The 24,676-nt window shown below is 48.4% G+C and overlaps 1 protein-coding gene across 1 annotated transcript in view; it reads left to right on the top strand.

Moving 5' to 3' along the window:
• Positions 1-24,480, top strand: part of MYH10 (myosin heavy chain 10) — an 87,939-nt gene extending 63,459 nt beyond the window's left edge. The window contains exons 16-41 of the mRNA XM_063409355.1: positions 1,600-1,793; positions 2,059-2,180; positions 2,509-2,578; positions 2,673-2,833; positions 3,410-3,518; positions 3,605-3,736; positions 4,516-4,712; positions 6,269-6,422; positions 6,932-7,055; positions 9,372-9,543; positions 10,225-10,437; positions 10,538-10,682; positions 11,765-11,971; positions 12,955-13,059; positions 14,069-14,221; positions 14,538-14,786; positions 15,320-15,532; positions 16,258-16,470; positions 17,652-17,813; positions 18,422-18,550; positions 19,646-19,734; positions 20,004-20,127; positions 20,204-20,412; positions 21,309-21,417; positions 21,678-21,850; positions 22,964-24,480. Coding sequence (XP_063265425.1) covers positions 1,600-1,793; positions 2,059-2,180; positions 2,509-2,578; positions 2,673-2,833; positions 3,410-3,518; positions 3,605-3,736; positions 4,516-4,712; positions 6,269-6,422; positions 6,932-7,055; positions 9,372-9,543; positions 10,225-10,437; positions 10,538-10,682; positions 11,765-11,971; positions 12,955-13,059; positions 14,069-14,221; positions 14,538-14,786; positions 15,320-15,532; positions 16,258-16,470; positions 17,652-17,813; positions 18,422-18,550; positions 19,646-19,734; positions 20,004-20,127; positions 20,204-20,412; positions 21,309-21,417; positions 21,678-21,850; positions 22,964-23,108 — 4,073 coding nt within the window. The 3' untranslated portion in view covers positions 23,109-24,480. The remainder of the gene's footprint in view (positions 1-1,599; positions 1,794-2,058; positions 2,181-2,508; positions 2,579-2,672; positions 2,834-3,409; positions 3,519-3,604; positions 3,737-4,515; positions 4,713-6,268; positions 6,423-6,931; positions 7,056-9,371; positions 9,544-10,224; positions 10,438-10,537; positions 10,683-11,764; positions 11,972-12,954; positions 13,060-14,068; positions 14,222-14,537; positions 14,787-15,319; positions 15,533-16,257; positions 16,471-17,651; positions 17,814-18,421; positions 18,551-19,645; positions 19,735-20,003; positions 20,128-20,203; positions 20,413-21,308; positions 21,418-21,677; positions 21,851-22,963) is intronic.
• The last annotated feature ends 196 nt before the right edge of the window (positions 24,481-24,676 follow it).

Below are 24,676 nucleotides of genomic sequence, written 5' to 3'. Positions count from 1 at the left end.
GAGCTTTGTTCCAGGGGCTTCAGCCAGGGGTGATGGTCCAGTCATGCAGTCCATGCTTTAAACTGATAGGCAGAGCTTGCATTTAACTCCAGTAATCCTGTTTGAAATAGAAATTACCCTCCTAGAGCTGGAGCACAGAGGGGAGCAAAACAAAACTGTGCAAGACCAGATCTGTTTGCCAAATTGTAGGAAGTACACAGTGAAAAAAACCTGAGTGGTTGCAGTCCTTAGTGGGGCCTAGTGGATGCAGGTTTCTGATGTTGACAATAATTTCACCCTCTATAAAATGACTCCCTGTAATCCCTATCCCATGTCTGATTTGGGACAGAATTCTGCTTAAAACAAATATTTGGGATATGACCTTATAAACACCTTACCACCTATTTATTTCTCCAACTTTAATAAGTTGAATTCTTGTGTTCAAAACCCTGTAGAGGATCTGGGTTCTGCTCTACACGCAAGACTTACAACTGATTATTCAAATTTGTTGCCCTGTGATTCTCTGCTTTTAATTTTCCTTTTTTTCCTTTTTTTTAAATCTTTGACCAGTTGAATATTAGGAAGAAGTTAAATAGTGTCCCTTATTTGGGAGATAATTCTGGTAGCAAAGCATAATTCTCTGTGCTTTGGTTTAAATGAATTTGAAGATAATGTGACAAAACTGAAGCTGTAGCCTACAAACAGTTGCTTGTTTCTGGCTGCCCAGCTTGGATTTCATGGAGAACCCCCAAATGTTGGGATTTGCTTAGCCCTAAGAAGCACTAGCTGTAATTACTGAGGTGTTAAACCCCCTGTGTATCTTTTGGTGAACTGTTTACATAATTCTTGACATGCACATGGAATCACCTTCAAGGCTTTCATAATGGCAGTCACATTCCTAATTGTGCTTCTGAAAAAGAAACCCTTGAGATCCTTACCCAAAATGTTAAAAAAACTCAAAGAAAATTCTCTATTGTGATGCTTCATGGCAGCTTGGAAGTGCTTTGGTGTGGCATTTTCCTGGTTGGAAACTTGTCTTTTGGGTAGGGAGGTCTTTGCAGGTGTATTTAAAAATGGGAAATGTATTTAAAATTAGAAATAGCAGCTGAGCACAAGTCTGGCAGATACTTTTCCCCCTCTTGTCACTGAAATAACACTATTTCCAACTCTTCTGGGAATTTTTATTGAAACATGAATTAAAGTCAGGTTTAATCTATCTCATTATCATAAGTAACTTTTCATGCACAGATGTGTAATTCCAAATGTTCAACCCAGAAATATTGTGCACTGTAAGAACTCAGATAGAAAGCTGCCTGGGAGCTGGGATTTCCATCTCTGTAAAGTTGACTTAAGTACAGAAAATGGCTTTCCTGGTCATGTAGAACTGCAAGGAAAGAGCTGGATATTTCAGCCTGTACCTCCTGAAGCTACACTCTTGTGCTGGATGAGTCTGTGGCTTTTGGTCCCCAAGCTTGTGCACAGTGTCCCCGGCCCCGCTGCGGCTGCCTCGCCCTGCGGCACTCCCGGCGTTGTCCCCAAGCTTCCGCTGCCGCTGCCGCTCCTCTGCCACCTCCCCCCGCCAGCCCCGGGCACTCAGCCCTCCCCTCTTGTCCCCACCAGTGGATCGCATCGTGGGGCTGGACCAGGTCACCGGCATCACCGAGACGGCCTTTGGCTCTGCCTACAAGACCAAGAAGGGCATGTTCCGCACCGTGGGCCAGCTCTACAAGGAGTCTCTCACCAAGCTGATGGCCACGCTCCGCAACACCAACCCCAACTTCGTGCGCTGCATCATCCCCAACCACGAGAAGAGGGTAGGGCCTTCTTTGCCCTCGTTCTTTCATCCTTCCTGCTTCTCGTTACTTTCCACCTGCACTAAGTCCTGCATCCTGTCCAGGTCTTTCTCCTCCAGTCACAGTTCTATTGTCACAGTGTCTATGTGCCACTGAGCAGTGTCCTCTCAGAATTCCCTGCATGTGCCCTGATTCGCACAGTTGGCTCTGTAGAGTAGCCGGAAAAACTGAATGTGCAGTTTGCCACCAATAGCAATTAAAATCATCCTTGTTTTGGTTTGTCCAGGCTGGGAAGCTGGACCCACACCTGGTTCTAGATCAGCTGCGGTGCAACGGGGTTTTGGAAGGAATAAGGATCTGTCGGCAAGGATTCCCAAACAGGATCGTGTTCCAGGAATTCAGGCAGAGGTAACAGCAGCAACAGGCTTTGGAGTTCTTAGGAGCTCAAGTTCCTTGTTAAATAATTGAAGTCCCCACACTCCTCCCTCCTCCCCCAACCAAGCTCAAAGGAAATCAAAACCTGACTGTGAGGCCTTGAGCTTCAAGTGTTTAACTACTGCAGTTTATTCTAAAGACAGTAGGGAAGGGGAAACAATCCAGAATTGGCTGCTGGAAAAGCTTCCTGGAGACATTCCCTAACTGTGCACTTGGTCACTGTAGTTTATGCTATAAATTTATACTATAAATCACATTGCTTATTGCTGAATGTAAAGGTGTTTTTTCATTTGCCTCCAAGGTACGAGATCCTCACTCCCAATGCAATTCCCAAAGGTTTCATGGATGGTAAGCAAGCCTGTGAGCGTATGGTAAGTGTTTATAGCTAAATGTTGTCAAAACATTGAAAAATTCCCCAAAATTGTGCTTTTTCTGGTATAACAATGCTGTAACCTGTCTGTTTAGATCAGAGCGTTGGAGCTGGACCCCAACTTGTACAGAATTGGACAGAGCAAGATCTTCTTCCGAGCTGGAGTCCTGGCACACCTGGAAGAAGAGCGGGATCTGAAGATCACAGACATCATCATCTTCTTCCAGGCAGTATGCAGGGGATACCTGGCCAGGAAGTGAGTGTGCTCTTGGGGCTGCCTCTTCCTTTGGGTCTCTCAAGCCTCTCTGACAGGGAGCTGTGCATTCAAGGTTCTATTTCAGGAGAGATTTTTCTGAGTGTGTTGCCAAAGGAACTGTAATTGTATCCTGTCTATTAAGTGGATTTTTGACTGGAAAGAATTTGCACCTTCATTCCTTAACAATATCTCCTTTCCCTGCTCTTGACTTTGTAGCACACACAGCCCTTGACAGTGGCTGCAAATTCCTTTGTCTCTCCTCCTGTCCCACTGGAGGTTCTTGGAAGTACTCTGGAAAGCTGCTATTTAAAAATTAAAATAGCTAATCCATCCTGATATTGTCTTTTTAAGAAAAAAGCCTGTGGAGAGTAAGAGCAAACAGCATTTTTAATTATTGGAAGTGGTGAATCCAGCTCTTGCTCTGACTCTATAGGAGCAAGAACTCAAAAATTCGGTGTAGTTATACTGAAACTTATAAATAAGCCTATTTATGCTCTGTAGGTGTTGTAGGGTTGGGTAACTTAGGAATTAAATGATGGTCAGCTGTATTTAACACAAACTTTTTGCTGTCTTCAGGGCCTTTGCAAAGAAGCAGCAGCAGCTGAGTGCACTGAAAATCCTGCAGAGGAATTGTGCTGCATATTTGAAGCTGAGGCACTGGCAGTGGTGGAGAGTCTTCACCAAGGTTCCTTCTGTTCTGTTCTATTCTGTTTCATTCACCTATAAATGGGTGAGTGCAGGGTTTCACATTTTCATTCCAAACCTTTGCAGGTGAAGCCTCTTCTTCAGGTCACTCGTCAGGAAGAGGAGCTTCAAGCCAAGGATGAGGAGCTGATGAAGGTGAAAGAAAAACAGACAAAAGTGGAGGCAGAACTTGAGGAAATGGAAAGGAAACATCAACAGGTTTGTGTCTCAGATCAGCTTTTGATATGCAGGACGTGAATTGTGCTCTGTCCCATGTGGGGGAGCAAGAGAGAATCTGGTGAGCTGATTCCCACTCTGCTGGAATATGGAATAGGGAGATACAGCATGAGCTGTTCCTCTGGGGATGCAGAAACATGTCAACGAAACAGAACCTGGTTTACAGGAGAAATTCAGTGGCAGTGTCATTTTGTGCCTGGGCCGGGCAAGCTGTGGGCAAACACTTGGGACAACTCTACAGATTTGGTGGCTTTCTGTGATGGCAGAAATTTGGTGAATAAAAGAAGCAATTTCAGTGTCATCTACCTGCACTCGTGCATTTGGCAGTGTCCCACGTGGCATCCTGGTCTCTAAACTGGAGAGACAAGGAATTCATGGATGAGGATAAGGAACTGGCTGTATGGGGACACTCCAAGGGTGGCAGTCAGTGGCTCCATGTCCTGTGACAAGTGGCATCCTCAGGGCTGGGGATTGGGACTGGTCAGAAGTTCAGTGACTCCAAGTGCCAGGATCAGCCCATGGCACTGCTGGGCCACTCTGCAGGGAGCAGTGCAGGAAATACTGCTGGAGTCAGAGCTGCTGTCCTCTGGGCTGCTGCCAAAGCCTCTTCTGAAAGTCTTTGCTTTGGGATGTGGACATGGGAGTCAGGAACTGGAGCAGAACGTGGCCTTTGAGTGCCTTAATATTTGTCACAGGTGTAATGTCTCATGAGAGACTTTGAAGGGTCATTTTTAAAGCTTTACTGCCTTCTGTATTTGCAGGTTCTGGAGGAGAAGAACATCCTTGCAGAGCAGCTCCAGGCTGAGACAGAGCTCTTTGCAGAGGCTGAGGAGATGAGGGCTCGCTTGGCTGCCAAAAAGCAAGAGTTGGAAGAAATTCTCCATGATTTGGAGTCCAGGGTTGAGGAGGAGGAGGAAAGAAACCAAATATTGCAGAATGAGAAGAAGAAAATGCAGGGGCCACATCCAGGTATGGTTCTCAGTGACTAGAGGTGGAGAAGTAGGGTGGGGGAAGCTCCCTCAGCATCTCTACAGGACAGAGGAATTTGGCTCCTGAGTGAATAAGATGAATTTCTCTTTCTCTCTCTTTGTCTCTCTCTCTTTGTCTCTCTCTTTGTCTCTCTCTTTGTCTCTCTCTTTGTCTCTCTCTTTGTCTCTCTGTCTCTCTCTGTCTCTCTCTCTGTCTCTCTCTTTGTCTCTCTCTCTCTTTCTCTCTTCTCTCTCTCTTTCTCTCTCTCTTTCTCTCTCTCTTTCTCTCTCTCTTTCTCTCTCTCACTTTCTCTCTCTCTTTTCTCTCTCTCTTTCTCTCTCCTCATCTTCTCTCTCTCTACTCTCTCTCTCTTCTCTCTCTCTCTTCTCCTTTCTCTCTCTCTCTCTCTTCTCTCTCTCTCTTTCTCTCTCTCTTTCTTCTCTCTTTCTCTCTCCTCTTCTCTCTTCTCTCTCTCTTCTCTCTCTCTCTCTTTCTCTCTCTCTCTCTCTTCTCTCTCTCTCTCTTTCTCTCTCTCTCTCTCTTTCTCTCTCTCTCTCTTTCTCTCTCCTTCTCTTTGTGATGAGCTTTGTGTGGTCTCAGGCAGGTGAGGGTGAGGTCAGAAGGGAAAGCCAGGATGCCCTGTCAGTGTGTGCTGAGAGATAATTCAGGCAGCAAAGTGCTCTGAGAGGACAGGAACAAGGCAGGGCTGCATGGGGCTGACACAGACTGATGGGATGGTGTCACTTGTGAGAGAAATGTTCCTTTTTGGCTGAAATCCAGGGAACATCATGAAGGATATTCCTCATTTGACTTGACTAAGACAATCTCATTTCCTCCAAGTTACTTGATGGAGGTTTTTTTGAAAATCAGATTATTTAGATGCTTCCTTTTAAATAATGATGGCCCGGAAAAAGGGAGTAGCTGAGAACTTACCTGTCTTTCAAAATATTAAAAGTAATCAAAGAGGAAATAAACTCTTCTCACAGCATTTGATACCTTTTCATAAATGCCTATTAATCATATTTAGATTAATTATATTTAAACCCTCAGAAGCATAGTGCATTATTGCTTTTTAACTCTTTGTGTCAATAACTGAACTGTCTCAGCTGTGATACTGAAATAAGGAGAGTTGTTTCCTGTGGAATCTCTTCCCAGATCCTGGCACTTTTCCCCATTCAGGTGCAGTGTGCTGGGAAGTCTCTGACATAAAGCCTGATCTGATTTGATTGTCATTAATTGCAGATTTTTTATTTTATAGTTGGAATTAGGAGGGTGAAGACTGAGGCAGTGAGTGTGTGTTTCTTGGACAGCACATTTCACCCAAAGCTGGAATTCAGAGCATCAAAAATTCCATGTGTATCCATGGCCCTTTTACCATCTGGTAATTTCTTACCAGATCATTGATCCTGTAAATGAATCTAATAAAGGAAATGTGGGTTTAGTGTGTGTTAGGGCAAGAGGCTTTTCAAAATGATACATCTTTGTCACTAAGTTAAAAACCCTAAATGTTACTACATGAATTATGTGGAAAATGCACAGATGCAGTTGTGTCTCTTCCCAGGACCTGGAGGAACAACTTGATGAGGAGGAGGGAGCTCGGCAGAAGCTGCAGCTTGAAAAAGTGACAGCTGAAGCAAAGATCAAGAAGATGGAGGAGGAGATCCTACTGTTGGAGGACCAAAATTCCAAATTTCTGAAGGTGAGGGCAGTGTGCAGGATGGAGACACCAAGGGACAGCTCCCAAAGCTCTGTCACAGGATCAGGGACACTTGTGGACACCTGGACACTTGTGGGGTGTGACCAGGGCAAAGCTGAGACTCTGGAGATGAATTTGGGCTGACATTCCAGAGGGAGTTTGTCGTGCACTCTTCCCAGTTTCATGACTCTCCCAAATCTTAGAGCTGGAAAAATCGTTTATAGCTGCCATTGTTCTCTGCAAACAGATTTCCAATGCTGTCCCTAAAGCCAGACCTGCTGTGTGCTGAATTCCAGGTCTCTCTTGGAAAATAAGCATCCGTGTTTACAAACAATTCCAATTGATCCTTAATATTGACAATGACTGGAAATGAAATCTGTATTAGAAACAAAACCTGCAATATTGTGCTCTGTGACACCTCTCTGTGGGTTTTGTACATTCCTTTATTTGCATTGCTTAGGGACTCTTGAAGTTGAGTTTAAGTTATTTTTCGTCCCCTTTCTCCTCCCCAGGAAAAGAAGCTGATGGAGGATCGGATTGCGGAATGCTCTTCTCAGCTGGCTGAGGAAGAAGAAAAAGCCAAAAACTTGGCCAAACTGAAGAACAAGCAGGAAATGATGATCACTGATTTGGAAGGTTTGTTGTGCCTGGAGTGGCCTGGGAAGAGGCTGGACCTGCTGCCAGGAGGGAATGGATCATTTGGGCCAGGGCTGCAGTGTCTGCTCAGCCTGTGCACTGTAACCTGAGCTGTGGCTACTGCAGAGCTGCTGTTTCAGCCAGTTCCTGAAGGAAATTCATGTCCCTTGCAAGAACTTGTTGCAGCTGGCTGCTCAGTCTGTCTCCTGTTGAACTTGTCAGGTTTTCATTTTTGAGAATCCATTTCCTTTATAGACACTCAGAAATTCCTGCTGTGTCTGTGTCCATTAGCACCAAGGGCAAACACCAGGGAAGCACCAGGGAAACTTCCTGGGAAGTTTCTCCCACTTTTCTCTAACACCAGGGCAATGCATTCCTGCAGGAATGTCAGCAGGCACTCTTTAGGCTTCCAGGATTGTTTTTCAGTAAGCAAATCTCAATTGTTTTGTTTTGTTTAATGTTTTATCTGCATTATATTTATAGATACATTTTATAGTGCTTTATTTTTATTGAGCAGCCAGGTCTGGTGGAAGGTGTCCTGCCCAAGGCAGAGGGTTGGAATGAGCTGAGCTTTAAGGTCTCTTGCAACCCAAACCATTCCATTATTCCATCTAAAACGGTTCCATTCCTTCAGCCACTTATTTCTGATTGTTTTGCCAGTGTTGTCACAAGTGAAACCTGCCCCATGTACAACCTTTCTTGATTTTATGTTTGTTTTTTTTTAATTACTATAGATACTCTGCAACATTAATGAGTGCCAAGTCAAAGTTGCAAAACAATAGAGAAAGTTGTTCTCTGTGCCCTAATTTGGGAATAGTTCTTGCACTTGGTGTGTTGTGGCCTGTCTTGCTACATATTTTCAGGCTGATGTGCTTCTGGAAAAATACCAGAGTTTTACCTTATCTGTGTAGGAAGGTATTGATCTTACAGGGGTGGCAGTGATTGATGAAGCTCGTCTTTAACAGTTGCATTCAGAGACTTTAAGATGGGTCTAAGTAAGCTTTACTCACTGGAAAATAATATTGGAGTAGCTGTGTGTTTAAATCAGGACTAGGAACTTGGCAGATGTGTTTAGTTACAGAGCCATTCCAAGACTGATGACCTTAGAAGTGGAAATTAAAGCTTATATTTAAGGCATGCAATTTCTTGGCTAAGAAAGCAGAGTAAAATGATATTTATTTTTGGAGATGATTCAAGAAGCCATTAAGGTCTCTGTGTTAGAGTCTTGGCACTGCTAGGCACTGATATTTGGGGAAAAAAATTAATTCACTTTGCTGTGAACTTTCTCAATTACAAAGTTGGGTCTTGTGACACTGCTGTAACTGTCACTCACCAGGAACTTGATGTAAAAACAGAGGGAAAAGTACAATTCTTTTGGAATGTGAAGCTGTTTGGAGAAAAGCAGTGTTACTTTAGGTTGTCTGGAAAATCCCAAATAGCCCAGGGTGGCTCTGAGGTGATTCTTGACCAGGGCTCCCTTTCCATGTCAAAGATCCTGGTCCAGAAGGAGGTTTAGGAAGGGAATGAGGGAAATCTCTGCACTGAGGAGCCACAAAGTATTGAACAAGGGTCATAACTCCCACTATCACTTAGAATTGCAAATTTATGCCAGTGCCTTTAGAACTGTGCTAAGGCTCTGCTCAGCAAAACGTTCTGAGATGAGCTCCAGCCCTGCTCTTCATCTGGTGTGGGCAGCCCAGGCAGGACCTGCCCTCATTGTGCCACAGGCAGGCCAGCTGAATGTCTCTGATTGCTGTGGCCCTGCTGATGGGATGGCTGTCCCAAAGAACTCCTCACGCCTGGAGTATCCCAGCCACACAAGTAATCACTGGCGGGAGCTCGCAGAGTTCTGCTCAGCATTGATGGGATGTGATTAAACAGCACAGATCCTTGTGAAATGGTTTATTCATGCTTTAAGCTATGCCATTTTCCAGTAGACATTTTGGAGTCTGGCCTAGCCCTTCCAAAGCCATACAAGCCAACATTTGTTCCAGGCCACAGTTTATCTTCTTTTTTGAGTGTTGATGTCTGTGGTTATCTGGCCTAACAGCTCAAGCTGCTCTGTTAGATCTCACTCTTTATTTTCTACCAAGATGTTTCTGTGGCCTCATCTCAAACTATTCACAGTTGTCAGAGACTTTCCCCTGACTTTCTGGCTAAGTCATGCAGTTCTCCTTTGCTATTTCATTTTTCTGCAGACTGGAGAAAGAATTGAGGCAGCATAAATGAAACTTCCCACCCTTCCTGACACCCCAAACTCCCTGAGGGTGACAAGAGGAACAATTCCATAGGAATTTAATTCTTTGCTTCCTTTAGAACGGCTGAAAAAGGAGGAGAAGACCCGTCAAGAGTTAGAAAAAGCTAAAAGAAAACTGGATGGGGAAACAACAGACCTGCAGGACCAAATAGCTGAGCTGCAAGCCCAGATTGAGGAGCTGAAGATCCAGCTGGCCAAGAAAGAGGAGGAGCTGCAGGCTGCTGTGGCCAGGTCAGTGTGGGACAAAGCTGCTCCCCCAAACTGAATTTCACCTGGCAAATTTAAAAGAACTCAGGGATCCCTCAGCATCCTCTCTCTACAAACCTGCAAAAAGAAGTTGTTTCATGTGGTAAAACAGTGTTTAGGCTCTGGAAACTTTTTAAATCTCCTAAAATTCAGCCTCAGGAGGGTATTTCTCAGTGGGTCTTAACAAAGTGCTGGGCAGGAGAGATTTTGTCTGTGTTTGTGTGATACTCCTGCAGTCCCGTGTTATGCTGAACACCATCTGTATTTCTTAAGTATAATTTTGCAGGAAGAGAAAATTCTACAGATGGAAATCTGCAGATTTCTGGGGCAGTGGTGTTGAGATCTACAGAATTGGAACACTGGACTGCAAACTAAAGCTTGATAATTCTGATAGTGCACCTTGGTTTTCTCTGTGGTGTCTTTCATCCATCCCTGGAAGTGTCCAAGCTGGATAGGGCTTGGAGCAGTCTGGGATAGTGGAAGGTGTCCCTGCCCATGGAAGGAGTGGGAATTTGATGTTTAAGGTCCCTTCCAACCCAATCATTCTATACATTATTGTATTTATTTTGTTCTAGTGGAAAAGTTTAGGTGTTTTTGTAGATAATTGAAGCAGGTGGTTATGAGAGGAGGGGAAATCCCAGTAACTGTGGTGCCTGTGTTTGACAGAGGGGATGAGGAAGCAGTCCAGAAGAACAATGCACTGAAGGTGATCAGGGAGCTGCAGGCTCAGATTGCAGAGCTCCAGGAGGATCTGGAGTCTGAGAAGGCATCACGGAACAAGGCAGAAAAGCAGAAAAGGGATTTGAGTGAAGAGCTGGAGGCTTTAAAAACTGAACTGGAAGATACTTTGGATACCACTGCAGCACAGCAAGAGCTGAGGTAGGATCATGGTCTGTGTAAGAAAGCACCATTGGAATTCATCTTCGATTTATAAAAGCCTGAAATGTTGATTTTTGATGACCCTTTGTGCTTCCTCCAGGACAAAGCGAGAGCAGGAGGTGGCTGAACTGAAGAAAGCAATTGAGGAGGAAACGAAAAACCATGAAGCCCAGATCCAGGAGATCAGGCAGAGGCATGCTACTGCCCTGGAGGAGCTCTCTGAACAGCTTGAACAGGCCAAAAGGGTGAGAAGAAAGTGAACCTTCTGCTCCAGGGTTTTTTATAAGTATCATAGGTGGTGTGGTTCCTTCCAGGACACCTGAGCTGAGGTTTTCCACGATCACAGAGCTAAGCTGTCCTCTAAAAACCTGTCCCAGCTGTTAAAATTGATCATGTTTGACAATATTGCAGCTATTCAGCAACACATCTGTGCTGTGTCCTCTGGTCACCAGCAGCAGAGCAGGCAGCAGGGGGCACAAGTGGATCACATGGCTCCTCTTCTTGTTCAGAAGGAGAATTATTCCAAAAAAAGAAGTGTCTAGATTTTGAAATTACAGCTGGGGGTCATGCAAAAATATGTGTGTGGACAGTTCGTATCCTGTGGTGATGTTTTTATGTCTTGTGAATACTGCACAGGCTTCCTTAGTATTCTAAATCAAGTGAGAAATGCAGTAAAACTATGATTTTCGCCAGCTTTATTCACCTGAAAATCTTCTTCATGTCTTCTGCTCCTTATTCAATAAATATTCTCAATAAGAGCATGAAAAGATGGAAAAATACCCTGCAATCTGAAACAAAGCTCCTGTGACAAGATGGTGTCAGCTCTGGTGATATAGCAGAAATGACACTTAAACATCTCTTATGCCAATTACTGCTTTTTTAAAGGCTTTTGACAAATGTCAGTGCAGTGCTGAGAATTGCTTTGTTCTGCACTTCCAGGCTGCTCTGCCTACTCAAATCAGGACAGCTTTGGTTCATGTCTTCCCTTTTATTTCTGTGAGATGAGCCATGCTGATCTGTTAATGGGCACATTCCTTCCTCCTTGCAGTGCTACCAAAACAGTCATTTCCAGCGCTGCCATCCCAGATCTGCCTGTGCTGCTCCTCCTGTTACCTGTGGTGCCTGGAGCAGAACCCCCTGAACTCCCCCAGTCTTTCCCTGACACACACACGATATCACACAGCAGCATCTTAAACACTCCCTGCTCACACCTTGCTGAGCACTTGGCTTCTCTCTGAACATGGAAACCTGAACTGCAGAATCATTTTCAGCAGGAAATAGTCACCCGCAACAAGGAGTTGAACTTCTTTGCTTTTGTCTTTCCTAGTTCAAAGCAAACCTTGAAAAGAACAAGCAAGGCTTAGAGTCTGACAACAAGGAGCTGGCCTGTGAGGTGAAGGTGCTGCAGCAGGTCAAGGCCGAGTCTGAGCACAAGAGGAAGAAACTCGATGCTCAGGTGCAGGAGCTGACTGCAAAGGTGTCAGAAGGGGAGAGGCTGAGGGTGGAGCTGGCGGAGAAGGCGAACAAGCTGCAGGTAAGGCTCTGGAAGCCCTAAAATCCTGGAGAACAGGCAAGGAACTCAAAGGTGTAACCACGTACAGAAATGGCCTGTGGCTGGTGTGGGAGGTGACCTCAGCAGGGGTTCTCATGGACTTGGGAAGCCTCAGAGTGGTGATGTGCCTCAGGTGGGGCGAGCTGGACAGCTGGGACACCAGTCCTGAACGTCCTGGGCTGTGGGAGAGGTCCAGTGGCTTTGCAGATGTGCCTTCCATTCTGGAGAGCAAATCCTGCAGGGAGCTCTGCACAGTCCAGCTGGGATACAGGTTTTTGGCTTGGCTGTGGAATTGAGTAGATTGGGCTGAGCTTTTTCCAGAGGGATGAGCAAAAATTTCTGGTGGGCACAGGTTTGCTTTGGTGCTCCAGGCTGGGAGCCTGGCAGGGAGGGGCTGCAAGCACAGGCCCATTTTTCTGGGAAATGGAGCAGAGAGGTGAAATGCAGCCCATGGCTGACTTCTGAATCACAGTAATGAGAGGTAAATGCAGCTAAAGCACTTCAGAAAGGGAATGGCCCAGTTCTCTGTGGAGGAAGTTTTCAGGCTGTCTCTCACTATATATAAAAGTAGTGTAGCCCAAAATAATAAGCTGGCACCTGGCAGTAACCTTTTCTCTTGCAGTGATGCTTTAGACCCAGCTGCCATCCTGATGATCACTGAATTAATATATGAAATATATGATCCTAGAATTAAAAATAGCATTAAAGTGTGAATGCAGAGATTACAGCAAAGTGCTAAATACCAGAGCTCAATAGCCTAACTCTTACTTTGTTACTGCACTCCAGGACTGACATTCAACTGCCATTTTGTAGCCAACTTCAGTGTTTTTAGTTTGCTGTCTCTCTCTGTTGGGCTCTGTTGCTGTGTTGCCATACCTGGAATTCGCTGAGGTTTTGTGCTGTGCAGTTCCAGCTCCCAGTGGGATTTGGGCTGTGCTCTTACCTTTGGGCTGCTTGCTTTGCAGAATGAGCTGGACAATGTCTCCAGTCTGCTGGAGGAGGCAGAGAAGAAAGGCATCAAGTTTGCCAAGGATGCAGCCAGTTTGGAATCTCAGCTTCAGGATACACAGGTGTGTGAGCAGCCAAGCTAAGCTTGGCACTGCAGCTCTGCTCCTCAGGGAAGTGCTGACTGCTAACAAAAAATACATTTTCATTCATGCTTTGGGAAGCCCCTTGGGTGGAAGCTGAATTTCCTGTTCAGTCCAGTGAAATGGGATGGATTGGGATGGCTCAGCTACATGTGGAACCATGTTTTCATTATTTGAGCTTCACTGCCTCGTAGTTGGTAGTTCTGTTTTATGTCTTTGTCTCTGAAGGAGATAAGAATGAAATAAAAAAAAACCTTCCCAGGGAGAATTTAATGTCAATAACCTTGGGATATATGAGCAACAATGGTCTGTCTTCTACTGACAGCTTCAAATTCTTACAGCTGCAGTTCAAACTGTCAGGTTTTGGTTCTTAATTAAGAAAATACCTCTTTCTGCAGATATTCTTCACTTCAATATATTTTATCTTCCCTGTATTAAAGTTCTAATGGGGACCACTTAACTCTGAATAATGTTTATCACAACTGGAGGGTTTTGTAGGGAGCAGGACTGGGGAGAAGGGGTGGGATAGGGTTTACACCTTTCATTATTTTTTTATGACAGAAGTTTTCGCCTTTAAAGTGACCTTTATATTTAAACAATGCAGAAAACCTGGAAACACACTGCCATTGCATCATTTGCTGCTCCATGGTCTTCCCAGGTGGTTTAAAATAGGTGCTCTATGCTTTCTGAGAAAAGAAAAAATTCATTTTGAAGGTGACTTCTGTGCTAGTCCCTTGAAAGATGGAAAAGTATTCATCCATTAGCTGCTAGAGCAGACTCTGGCATGGGTTCCCTGACCAAAAATATGCTTTATGAAGGTTCACTCACCAAAATGAATGGTCAGGAGCTTGTTGAAAACCCAGATAACCAATGTCTTCATAAAGCATATCCTTGTCCCAAATTCTGAGGGAAAAATAAACCTGGAACTCCCCACGTGGAGTTGTTGTGGGGATTTCAGAGCACACTGAGCTCTGCCTGTGCCTGTGTTCAGGAGCTGCTCCAGGAGGAAACCCGCCAGAAGCTCAACCTCAGCAGCAGGATAAGGCAGCTGGAGGAGGAGAAGAACAACCTGCAAGAGCAGCAGGAGGAGGAAGAGGAGGCCAGGAAGAACCTGGAGAAGCAGATGCTGGCCTTGCAGGCCCAGGTAAGCTGCTGGGAGGGGCAGCAGTTGTGTGAGGAGCTGTCCCAAACTGGTGTCCCAGAGCTTTGGGGAACACACCATGGAACTTCCACAGGTGCTGGAGCAGGTTTGGGAATAAAGTTTCCTGTGGCCTTTCTCCAGTGATGTGTACACTGAAGTGTGGTGGGCAGCTTTGCCCTGCTTAGCACCCTGAGAATTGCCAGGCTTTGTGTTCCCTCAGCTTGCAGAAACATCTGCTCCTGCTTTTACTTTGCCCCACGTGCCTTTCTTCCTTCTCGTGATGCACTGAGGGACTTCACCTGCTTTTACTGGATTTCAGTTGGCCGAGGCCAAGAAAAAGGTGGATGATGACTTGGGAACCATTGAAGGCCTGGAAGAGACTAAGAAGAAGCTGTTGAAGGACATGGAGTCCCTCAGCCAGCGGCTGGAGGAGAAGGCTCTGGCTTATGACAAACTGGAGAAGACCAAGAACCGCCTGCAGCAGGAGCTGGATGACCTGATGGTGGATCTGGATCACCAGCGCCAGATTGTCTCCAACCTGGAGAAAAAGCAGAAGAAGTTTGATCAGGTACTCGAATCTCCTGTCATCTTCCTGGCTTTTGAGGATTTTTAAATGGCGTGTTGTTATTCTTGCTGAGCCTTGTATAAAGAAGGGTCTGACTGGTGTGCTGTGGTTATTGATAAATCTGTGAGCAGCTGGCCTTTGTTAGGAGTGGTGTGTCACTCCCAGGTCAGGGAGCCAAATGCCGTCTCTTAGGCGTGTTAGGTCAAGTAATCAGCTCTTCATCTAGAAAAAGAATTACACTGGAACAAGGACTTAAGAGTTCTATTGTAATCCCTCGAGGTAGACTAAAAAAGGGTCTGAAGAGTGAAAGATGGAAATCATATGAAACTTGAGTCTTGATGAGTAGCTTGCTTTCCTCCTCTCATCCCAGAGGAGCTGTAGCTGTTCTCTTACTGGCACTTGGATCACAGCTGAGGGACCAGACAGCTCCTGAAGGCCAGACTCAGAACATGAACCACTTCCTGAATAAAACACCTGAGGCAGGAAGGACCTGACTGTGGAGCTTAGGAGATGGATTAATTGTTTCTTATGTTCAGATGCTGGCAGAAGAAAAGAACATCTCTGCCAGATATGCAGAGGAGCGAGACCGTGCTGAGGCAGAGGCAAGGGAGAAGGAAACCAAAGCCCTGTCCCTGGCCCGGGCCCTGGAGGAGGCCCTGGAAGCCAAGGAGGAATTTGAAAGGCAGAACAAGCAGCTGCGTGCAGACATGGAAGACTTGATGAGCTCCAAAGATGATGTGGGCAAAAATGTGAGTATGGTTCCACAGCCTGTTTAATGTTAGAGACTGGGAATAATGGGGAAACTCCCTGGCTGGAGAAGGGTCTATGCACAAGAGCAGAACTTTCTGAAGCTCACCCAAAATGCTGGAGGAATTAATGCCCAGCACAAGGGGGTGGTCCTTGTTAACATCAGGCCTCTTGTAAGCTGGATTCTCACCCTCGTGGAGATCCCAGACAGCAATATCGGATCAGTGGAGGTGGGACTGCAGTCAGATAGAACTGGTTATGTGTTGCAGCTGTGATAGATGGGGGCAGCCACTTCCTCATTTTGTGTTGCTGGGTGTATTTTTTGGGTGTAAATGAGGGATAATGAGGATTTCTGTTACCTTTGGTCAAGCTGAGTTGCAGGACATGATTGAACCAAAGGTAGAGCAGAACTGTGGCCCTTCAGTGTCCTCGCTCCTGCACCCAGCTGAGGCAGCAGCAAAGGCCCCCTGCCCTTCCCTGATGGTCTTTGCTGTGTCACCCTGTCCCAGCCTCACATCAGTACCCAAGAACCAGATTTCCCCTTCTGCCAGGCCTGGCTAAGGGGAGTGGGTCTGCACTGACACCGTGGGACTCTGCTTCAGCCCACAGCTGCTGCTCTGCCTGTTCTGGCTCACTGTCAGCTTAGAGGGTCCCTGACCTGCCCTGCTGCTGGAACCGCTGCTGTGAGGCCCCTGCAGGACAGCTCTGATCACTGTTTGTGCCTTAGGTCCACGAGCTGGAGAAGTCCAAGAGAACCCTGGAGCAGCAGGTGGAGGAGATGAGGACTCAGCTGGAGGAGCTGGAAGATGAACTGCAGGCCACAGAAGATGCCAAACTCCGCCTGGAGGTTAACATGCAGGCCATGAAAGCCCAGTTTGACAGAGATCTTCAAGCCAGAGATGAACAGAACGAGGAGAAGAAGAGGATGCTGGTGAAACAAGTATGTCTGTTTTACTCTGTGTTGAGTAGTCAGAAGGGGAGGAAGGTCTTCTGCCAGAATTCTGGGCCTCTGTGCTACCAGATATTTTTCTGCTATTTTTTAACCTCTTCGCTTAAAGATTCCGTCCTATGGAAATCCCAAACCATAGCATTCTTACAAACCATACAATAGTTCTGGCTGAGGGTTGGCCACTGTCACCAGGCAGTGCCACGTGGTGCTGGTGGCCTCCAAAGCCACTCCACGAGGTTTGCCTGGGTGTATTCCCAGGACAGGGATATCCCGGCTGCATTTTCAAGCCCATGCTATTTGATATCCAGGAACAACATCCATGGATGCTGAGATAGACTTTTAAATTAGTGAACAGTTTCCTAAATGCAAATCATGGCAGAGCTTCCAGGTTTGTCAGACTTGAGAATTCTGGGAACGCAGAGATCAGAAGAGTCTCAAGAAATACCTTTAGAGGTTCATGCTTGGTTCTAAATTAACATTAAGTGTTCAGGAATAACCAGGCAATATTTCAAGATTTATCCAAGAAAACAAAAACTGAGAATCACCAGTGTAGAGATAACTTAGGAATACACCTGGCCTGCAGGGTTTGGAAGGTCAGTGCAGTACAAAGTTGCTGTTATCTGAACTGGACAAGTGCGCCTGACCTTGCACTGGGAGGGAGATTTGCTTCAAAACAAAATATTCTTTCATGTTGGTAACCTGTGGCATTTCTGGCTCAGTTCATTTTTGCTTAGGTTTGGCCCAGTCCATGTTGCCTGGCTGTTGACACACTCTTGTTTTGTTTTGGGAATAGAAGTTGTTGGTGTATAAATGCCAGTAACAGGCTGTTCAAAGGGAATGGTTTCATTGTTTTCTTGAGACATTGAGGTGATTCTGCTTTTTATTTTTCATCACAGTTAGTGACATCTGCCCTGGAGCCATCCCCTCTGGTGGAGGGGAGTGGTGGGCTGGAATGGGAATGCTCCAGATGCTGAGTTCTTCCCTTGGGTTTCCCTTTTGCTCAGTGCAGACGCCTCTGCTTCCCTTTGGGATTTGGCCTTGCCATCGGCCGTGCCTTCCCCTAGGTGCCATTCCATGGCCTTTTCCCGTGGGGAGGTGTCCCTGTGCCCTGGGCAGGTGCCAGGCCTGGCCCGGGTGCCCTGCAGGGGCTGATCCTGCCGTGCCTGTGCCAGGTGCGGGAGCTGGAGGCCGAGCTGGAGGATGAGCGCAAGCAGCGCGCGCTGGCCGTGGCAGCCAAGAAGAAACTGGAGATGGACCTGAAGGACCTGGAGGGGCAGATAGAGGCTGCAAACAAGGCTCGGGATGAAGCCATCAAACAGCTCAGGAAGCTCCAGGTAGGCACAGCTGAGCTGGGTTCTGTCCTGGGAGCTGCCCAGGGGCTGCTGCCATTCAGTGCAGCTGCAGCTGAGGGCAGGAGGAGAATCAGACTCTGAGAGTGTCCATCCTGGATTTACCCTCTATGCAAAACTCATCCTTTCAGAGAATCACAGAATGGTTTGGGTTGGAAGGGACCCTGAAGCTAATCTTGCTCCAGACTCCCCTGCCACAAAACCACTTTCCACATCCTGGAGGTGTCCATGGCCAGCCTGAACAGAACTTGGAGCAATCTGGGATAGGGGAAAGTGTCCCTGTCCATGGTAAGGGTGGCACTAGATGATAATTAAGGGCCCTTCCAGCTCAGGTTATTGTAAGATTCCACTCTGTAATTCTATGGAATGCTTGAAGTCTTGGAATGTGATATTTCTGACAAGGCATTGAAGAGTGGAAAGATGAGAAAATTAAATTTTACAATACAGAAGACCTGGAGATGCCTTTAAGTGGAATGAAGCCACTTTGGAGAACAGCCTTATGTCTCAGAGGCTGAAATGCTTCAGAGCTGGAATGGATCTGGTGATTATCCTGATGCAGCCTGGCTGTTCCTCACCCTGCTCTCCACCTGCAGGCTCAGATGAAGGACTACCAGCGGGAGTTGGAAGAGGCCCGAGCATCCAGGGATGAGATCTTTGCCCAGTCTAAAGAGAGTGAGAAGAAGCTGAAAAGTCTCGAAGCAGAAATACTCCAGCTCCAAGAGGTGAGGTGGAAATCCAAGAGATTTGTTTTTCTTGTTCGGGGTAAGGCAAAGATGAGAGGGTAAAAAAAGTGAAAAGCAGAGAAATGGGAGCCAGGAGAACTCTGGTTCCCCTGCTCCAGGTCATCAGTGAGTGCTCACAGCTTTGTAGGAGTCTGGACTTTCTGGATAGCAGGGAAGCTTTACTAGTGCTTGAAGACATTTGAGGCTTTCCTGCAGTGGGCTGAGTGGTTCAGGAGTCTCTGAGACTCAGTGTCAGCACTGAAATGGGTTGTTAGGGTTTATATATTTATAATTCCCTCTCTGGTGCCTCAGTGTGTGTGGAGCTTTACCCCTCTGCCCTCTCAGCCCTTTCTCTAATGCACGTTTGCCCTCACTGTTGGCAGTGTATGTGAGAGCTCCAAGTCTTGCCTCATCTCCCATCTTCCACTGTCCCTGTGCTGCCCAAGGTCAGACCCTGCAGTGTCCCTGTGCCTCTCCTGTCTGCCCTGTCAGGGCAAGGCTTGCAGCAGCTGCTCAGCTCACTTCCCTTGGAGCCTTCACAGATAACCTGGCACTGCCTGGAGTTTCTCCAGGTGGACTTGGGTGGCCTTCTGACCTCAGTGTGGCACTTGTAGAGCATTTCATTGTCCTTAGGAAATGCTTGAGTGTTTCTGCCACTTAATGCAGGTGTGTAATCTGAGGTTCAGTGCTGTGTGTGCTCTTGTCCTGAAGCCATTTTTATTCTCTTCTTGTCTTCATGCTGAGAACTCTGAGAACGTAATGCATTTGCTTAATTTAGCACCTACTTCACACTGACTGTCTGTCAGAGCACATGGCACAATGGCTTCTCCTGCTGCTGAGGCCTTGGGTGTTGCTGATCTTCATGGATTTTTCTCCCCTTGCTTTGGGTGGGGAGCACTTCAGGGACAGGAGAGGTAACTCCACTGCAGTCCCAGGGCAGTGAGGGAATATCCAGCTGATGTGTCCTGCTGGTTTATCCATTAAAACCCCAGGGATATCCCAGTTCACAGCATCTCCCAGGGCTGTTAGGGGGCTGAACTGTGTGCAGAAGCTGTGGGGTTCCTGGGGCTGCACTGACTCTTTCCCACCCTGCAGGAGTTTGCGGCGTCGGAGCGCGCCCGGCGGCACGCGGAGCAGGAGCGCGACGAGCTGGCGGACGAGATCGCCAACAGCGCCTCTGGGAAGTGAGTCCGGGCTGGGGCTGGGAGGGTCAGGAGGGACATCAGGAAAGGTTCTTCCCCAGAGAATGGGCACGGCCCCGAGGCTACCACAGCTCCAGGAGTGTTGGGACAGCCCTGCCAGGGATGCACAGGGTGGGGTTGTTGGGGGTCTGTGCAGGGCAGGAGCTGGATCTTTGTGGGTCCCTTCCAGCTCAGGAGATTCCCTGATGCTGAGTGCCCTCCCCAGGAGCTCTGTTGGCTCTGGACTCGCCCTGACCCCCTCCTCTGTGCAGGTCAGCGCTGCTGGACGAGAAGCGCCGGTTGGAGGCTCGGATTGCCCAGCTGGAGGAGGAGCTGGAGGAGGAGCAGAGCAACATGGAGCTGCTCAACGAGCGCTTCCGAAAGACCACGCTGCAGGTGAGCCCACGCTGTGCTGGGTGTGGCATCCCCAGAGGCTCTGGTGGCACTGAGTGACCCTGTCCCTCCCTGCCAGGTGGACACCCTCAACTCGGAGCTGGCCGGCGAGCGCAGCGCGGCCCAGAAGAGCGAGAACGCGCGGCAGCAGCTGGAGAGGCAGAACAAGGAGCTCAAGGCCAAACTGCAGGAACTGGAGGGCTCTGTCAAGTCCAAATTCAAGGCAACAATTTCTACTCTAGAAGCCAAGATTGCACAGCTTGAAGAACAACTCGAGCAGGAAGCCAAGTAAGGGGAAAAGACCTGGTTGCCTGTGTGGGTTGAATGGCTGAAAGTTCCATGCTGGAAGTTTCTGAAGGGATTTTTGGGTTTATTGTCTGGAGACTCGCGTTTAGGGGATAAACTTCAACAAGACAGCTGTAGAGTAACTGGGGTTGGGAGTTCCAGGATGGATTTGCTTCCTACCAGCTTGAGTCAGGGTGTTGATGTCCCAGAGCCACAAGGTGCTGGAGGAGTTTCCTGGGACAAGGTGAAATGTCCCTTTGAGATCCTTTGTTGCTTGATTAGAGCAACAGCTTGTGTGGGACAGCTTGAGATGAATCCTGTGCTCTCCAGAAATCTTTCTTCAGTGAATTATCCATCTGTCCTTGCAATCCTATTCTCAAAATTCACTTTTTTAGCTGGTTCCTCCCCACATTTGCAGGTGGGGCTTGTCCTACCACCACCTCTGTTGTTTCTATGCTCTGGACTCTGCAGCAGGATTGTGTTACTGGTTAAGGAGCAGCTTTAAAGCTGCTCTGTCCAATGTCCTTGTGAAGGCACCCTCTGAGTCCTCTTCATCCCATCTCACATTCTCCAGGGCTAAGGCTTTGTGCTCTGAGAGATGCAAAACTCTATCGGTGCATCCTTGCATCCCTGTACCCCTGTATCTCTGCATCCCTGCATCCCCACATCCCTGCATCCCCACATCCCTGCATCCCCACATCCCTGCATCCCCACATCCCTGCATCCCCACATCCCTGCATCCCCACATCCCTGCATCCCAGCCAGCCCCTGGCACGTGAGTCGGTTCCATTGTTGTGTCAGGCGTGTTCAGAGAGCTCTGTGGCAGTTGCCCCTCCATGGGGAGGATCCGGTGTTCCCAGCCCTCGGGCCGGGCACAGACGATGCTCTGGTTGTTGCAGGGAAAGGGCAGCTGCCAACAAGCTGGTGCGCCGCACCGAGAAGAAGCTGAAGGAGGTTTTCATGCAGGTAGAGGACGAGCGGCGCCACGCGGACCAGTACAAGGAGCAGGTGGGTGGGGGCTCACTAAAAGCCCCTTGGGGTGGGAAGAGGAACTGTAATGGAAGGGAATGGACAGTGGTGATGAATCCAGCAGGGAAAGCCCAGCAGGGATTGCCCTGTGTGTGAGCTCTGCTGGGATGGGCTGTCCCCACCCTGCACTCCCAGGGCTGGGAGCTCCGCGCTGTTCCGGGCTCCAGGCTGGAGCCTGCGCGAGGGGGAGCAGGGCGGGGAGCAAGGCTGGGGTGACCCCGAGTGTGGGCTGGCTGCAGATGGAGAAGGCCAACGCCAGGATGAAGCAGCTGAAGCGGCAGCTAGAGGAGGCGGAGGAGGAGGCCACGCGCGCCAACGCGTCCCGGCGCAAGCTGCAGCGGGAGCTGGACGATGCCACAGAGGCCAACGAGGGGCTGAGCAGGGAGGTCAGCACCCTCAAAAACAGGCTAAGGTCAGTGCCACTGAGACAGGGGGACTGGGATTGACCTGAGCCCTTCAGAGCCCACAGACCCTCCATGGGGCATCATCCCTGAGGAACATCCCGCTGGGGAACTGCTGAGATTAGGGATGGGTCAAACTGGAGCCTGGTGATGAGGACAAGGAAGCTGCCTGATACTCCACAGGGATATAACTGACAGCTCTTCGGCTCAGACTCCTCAGAGTTCACCTTGGCAGGTTCCCTGGGCAGCCAGCTCAATCCAGCCACTGGTAAATGTGACAGAGGAGGTGGCTCAGTTGTGCTTTTCCAGTGGCTGGTATTGATCCTGTTCTTCCTGGCCCTCACTTTTGGGAATGTTGCAGCAGTTTCCTTGAGCAGGTCTGTGGGATCCAGGTCTCTGCCAGGACAGGGGGGCATCAGCAGGGGTGAGGTTCCTGCAGCCCATGAGCCACACTGAGGAGCACAGAGGGGCTCAGCTCGGCCTGGCTGGAGCAGCTGAGCTGAGCTTCCCTGAGCAGCCCTGGAGTTTTGTACAGAACCTGCTCCTGTCTGTGCTTGGTGCTCCTGCAGAGACGGCATTTTAGGTTACTTGGGACTTGCAGACCTCAGGTGATGGTGTAAACTAAGCAGGAATTCCAGAGTGCCAGAAGTCCTGGAGCTCAGGGTTCTGCCTCCTTGGGGAGGGAGGAGGGTTTGAGACTCCCTGTGGGAAATATTTCCCCCGGGCAGTCTGGGGCTGAGCTGCCCCATTCCCTGGTGGAGCAGGGAGGGCTTGCCAGGGTGACCTCGTGTGACTTTTCAGTATTTGATGGGACTTTGGACAAGGGATGGAGGGACAGGACAAGGGGGAATGGCTCCCACTGCCAGAGGGCAGGGATAGATGGGATATTGGGAAGGAATTCCTGGCTGGGAGGGTGGGCAGGACAGGGGCTGTGGCTGCCCCTGGATCCCTGGCAGTGCCCAAGGCCCGGCTGGAGCAGCCTGGGACAGTGAAAGGTGTCCCTGCCATGGCTGGGCTGGCCTGGGCTGAGCTTTAAGACCCCCCCCCAGCCCAGGCCGTGCCGTGCTCCTGGGCTGGCCCTGGCCGTGCAGGGCCCTCACCCAGCGCTGCTCCCCGGTTCCCAGGAGGGGAGGACCCATCACCTTCTCCTCGAGCCGCTCGGGCCGGCGGCAGCTGCACATCGAGGGCGCCTCGCTGGAGCTGTCGGACGACGACGCCGAGAGCAAAGGCAGCGACGTGAACGAGGCTCCGCCCGCCCCCGCTGAGTAGCGCCCGGCCCCGCCTGCATGCAGAGACCTTTCCAGCCCCGGCGGGAGCCGCAGCGCCCTGCCCCGCCTCGGAACTGCCTTGTGGCCGGAAAGCTGCCTTACGACCCTCGGCATGTGCTACAAGGTTCCTTACCATAGGTCAACCATGTCTTAAGGCTCTCCAGCCTCACCACACTGTACCCTGCTTCAGATATAGGTACAACTGCTTTTTTTATATATAGTAAACAACCGGGATCGTCTCTGTTCAGTGCATCTCTTTTCCAAATACTCATTGTAAAGCCATTTTATAAAGCATCATGTGAAGGATGAAACTTTTTTTTATCAATCCAGAAGCATCATTCCCAGCGGGTGGGTGGCCAGGACAGTCCCCTTGCCGTGGCTGTGCATGCCTTGTGTCCAGCAGCATCCTTCAGGCTCCGGGCTGGGCGCAGCCTCTCGGATCAGTGAAGACCAAACCGCACCCGTTCCTTTCTTTTCTCCCAATTGTTGTGATCCGCACACAACCCCTGAGTGAACTGTGAAAACGGCCTTGGGAAGTGTTAGAGGGAAGTGTAGGGATGAGTGAGTAGTGTCCATTTTTATCCTGCAATCCCATTTGAAGTGTTCTCAGCACCTGCTCCATCCGTTCGTGTCCATGCAGTCCAGGCACACCGAGGTGGGTCCCGTCCCCTGCACAGCCCACAGTGCTCAGAGCCCCCGGGCTGGGCAAATGTGAACACCAGTGGGAAATGAACACACAGCACAGGCAAAACTAATTTATTAATGTGAGGCCGAGCCAGGCCCTGGGAGGCTCGGGCAGTCCCGGGCTCCTGTGGGGCCGGGGCTCGGGGCTCCCTGGATGGGTGGATGTTGCCTGCCTACAGTTAACATGCCAGTGGATGTGAATCCTTTTTTTTGTTGTTGTTGTTGTTTTGTTGTTGTTTTTTTTTTTATTTTGAGCAGTATTACAGTGAGTAGTTAGCGTTCTTTTTGTTTAAATAGCTGAAAACTGACATTACAGAAAGTGCCTTAGACACTACAGTACTAAGACAACGTTACATATATAATTTGCCTATATAACAATGATTTAATGTATTAATTTTGACTGTGCTTCATATCATGTACCTCTCTAGTCCAAGTGGTATTATTGATATTAGTGACAATGAATCAGTGTTAACTAGGAAACTTCCTCTGCCACATGCTCAAAACCCATGGATTTCCCTTTTTGGTTAAAAGCTTTAACATCTGTCGCAAAGGTTTTGTTGTGTGTGTTTGGATATTTTTAATCAAACTGGCTGTTGACCACCAGGCGTCTGACTGCAAATATCTTGTTTTCTTGTATACCCATATTTCTAGACAATGATTTTTGTAAGACAATAAATTTATTCATTATAGATGCGGCCGCCTGCTCTGTTTACTTACTGGAAGAGCTCTCCCGAGGCTGGCATAGACCTTAATAAACGAGATATGACTGGAAGCTGCCTTTTCCCTTCTTCCTGTTTTCTTTGCTTGCTTTTTTTTTTCCTTTTATTTGGACCTGAATACAGCATCAGTGGCTTGGGCTTTGAATGCCACTGGCAGGGCCCAGCT

Source organism: Prinia subflava, chromosome 12 (assembly GCF_021018805.1).
Source record: "Prinia subflava isolate CZ2003 ecotype Zambia chromosome 12, Cam_Psub_1.2, whole genome shotgun sequence".
In the NCBI taxonomy this organism is placed as follows: Eukaryota; Metazoa; Chordata; class Aves; order Passeriformes; family Cisticolidae; genus Prinia; species Prinia subflava.
This window is presented reverse-complemented; position numbering and strand designations above follow the sequence as displayed.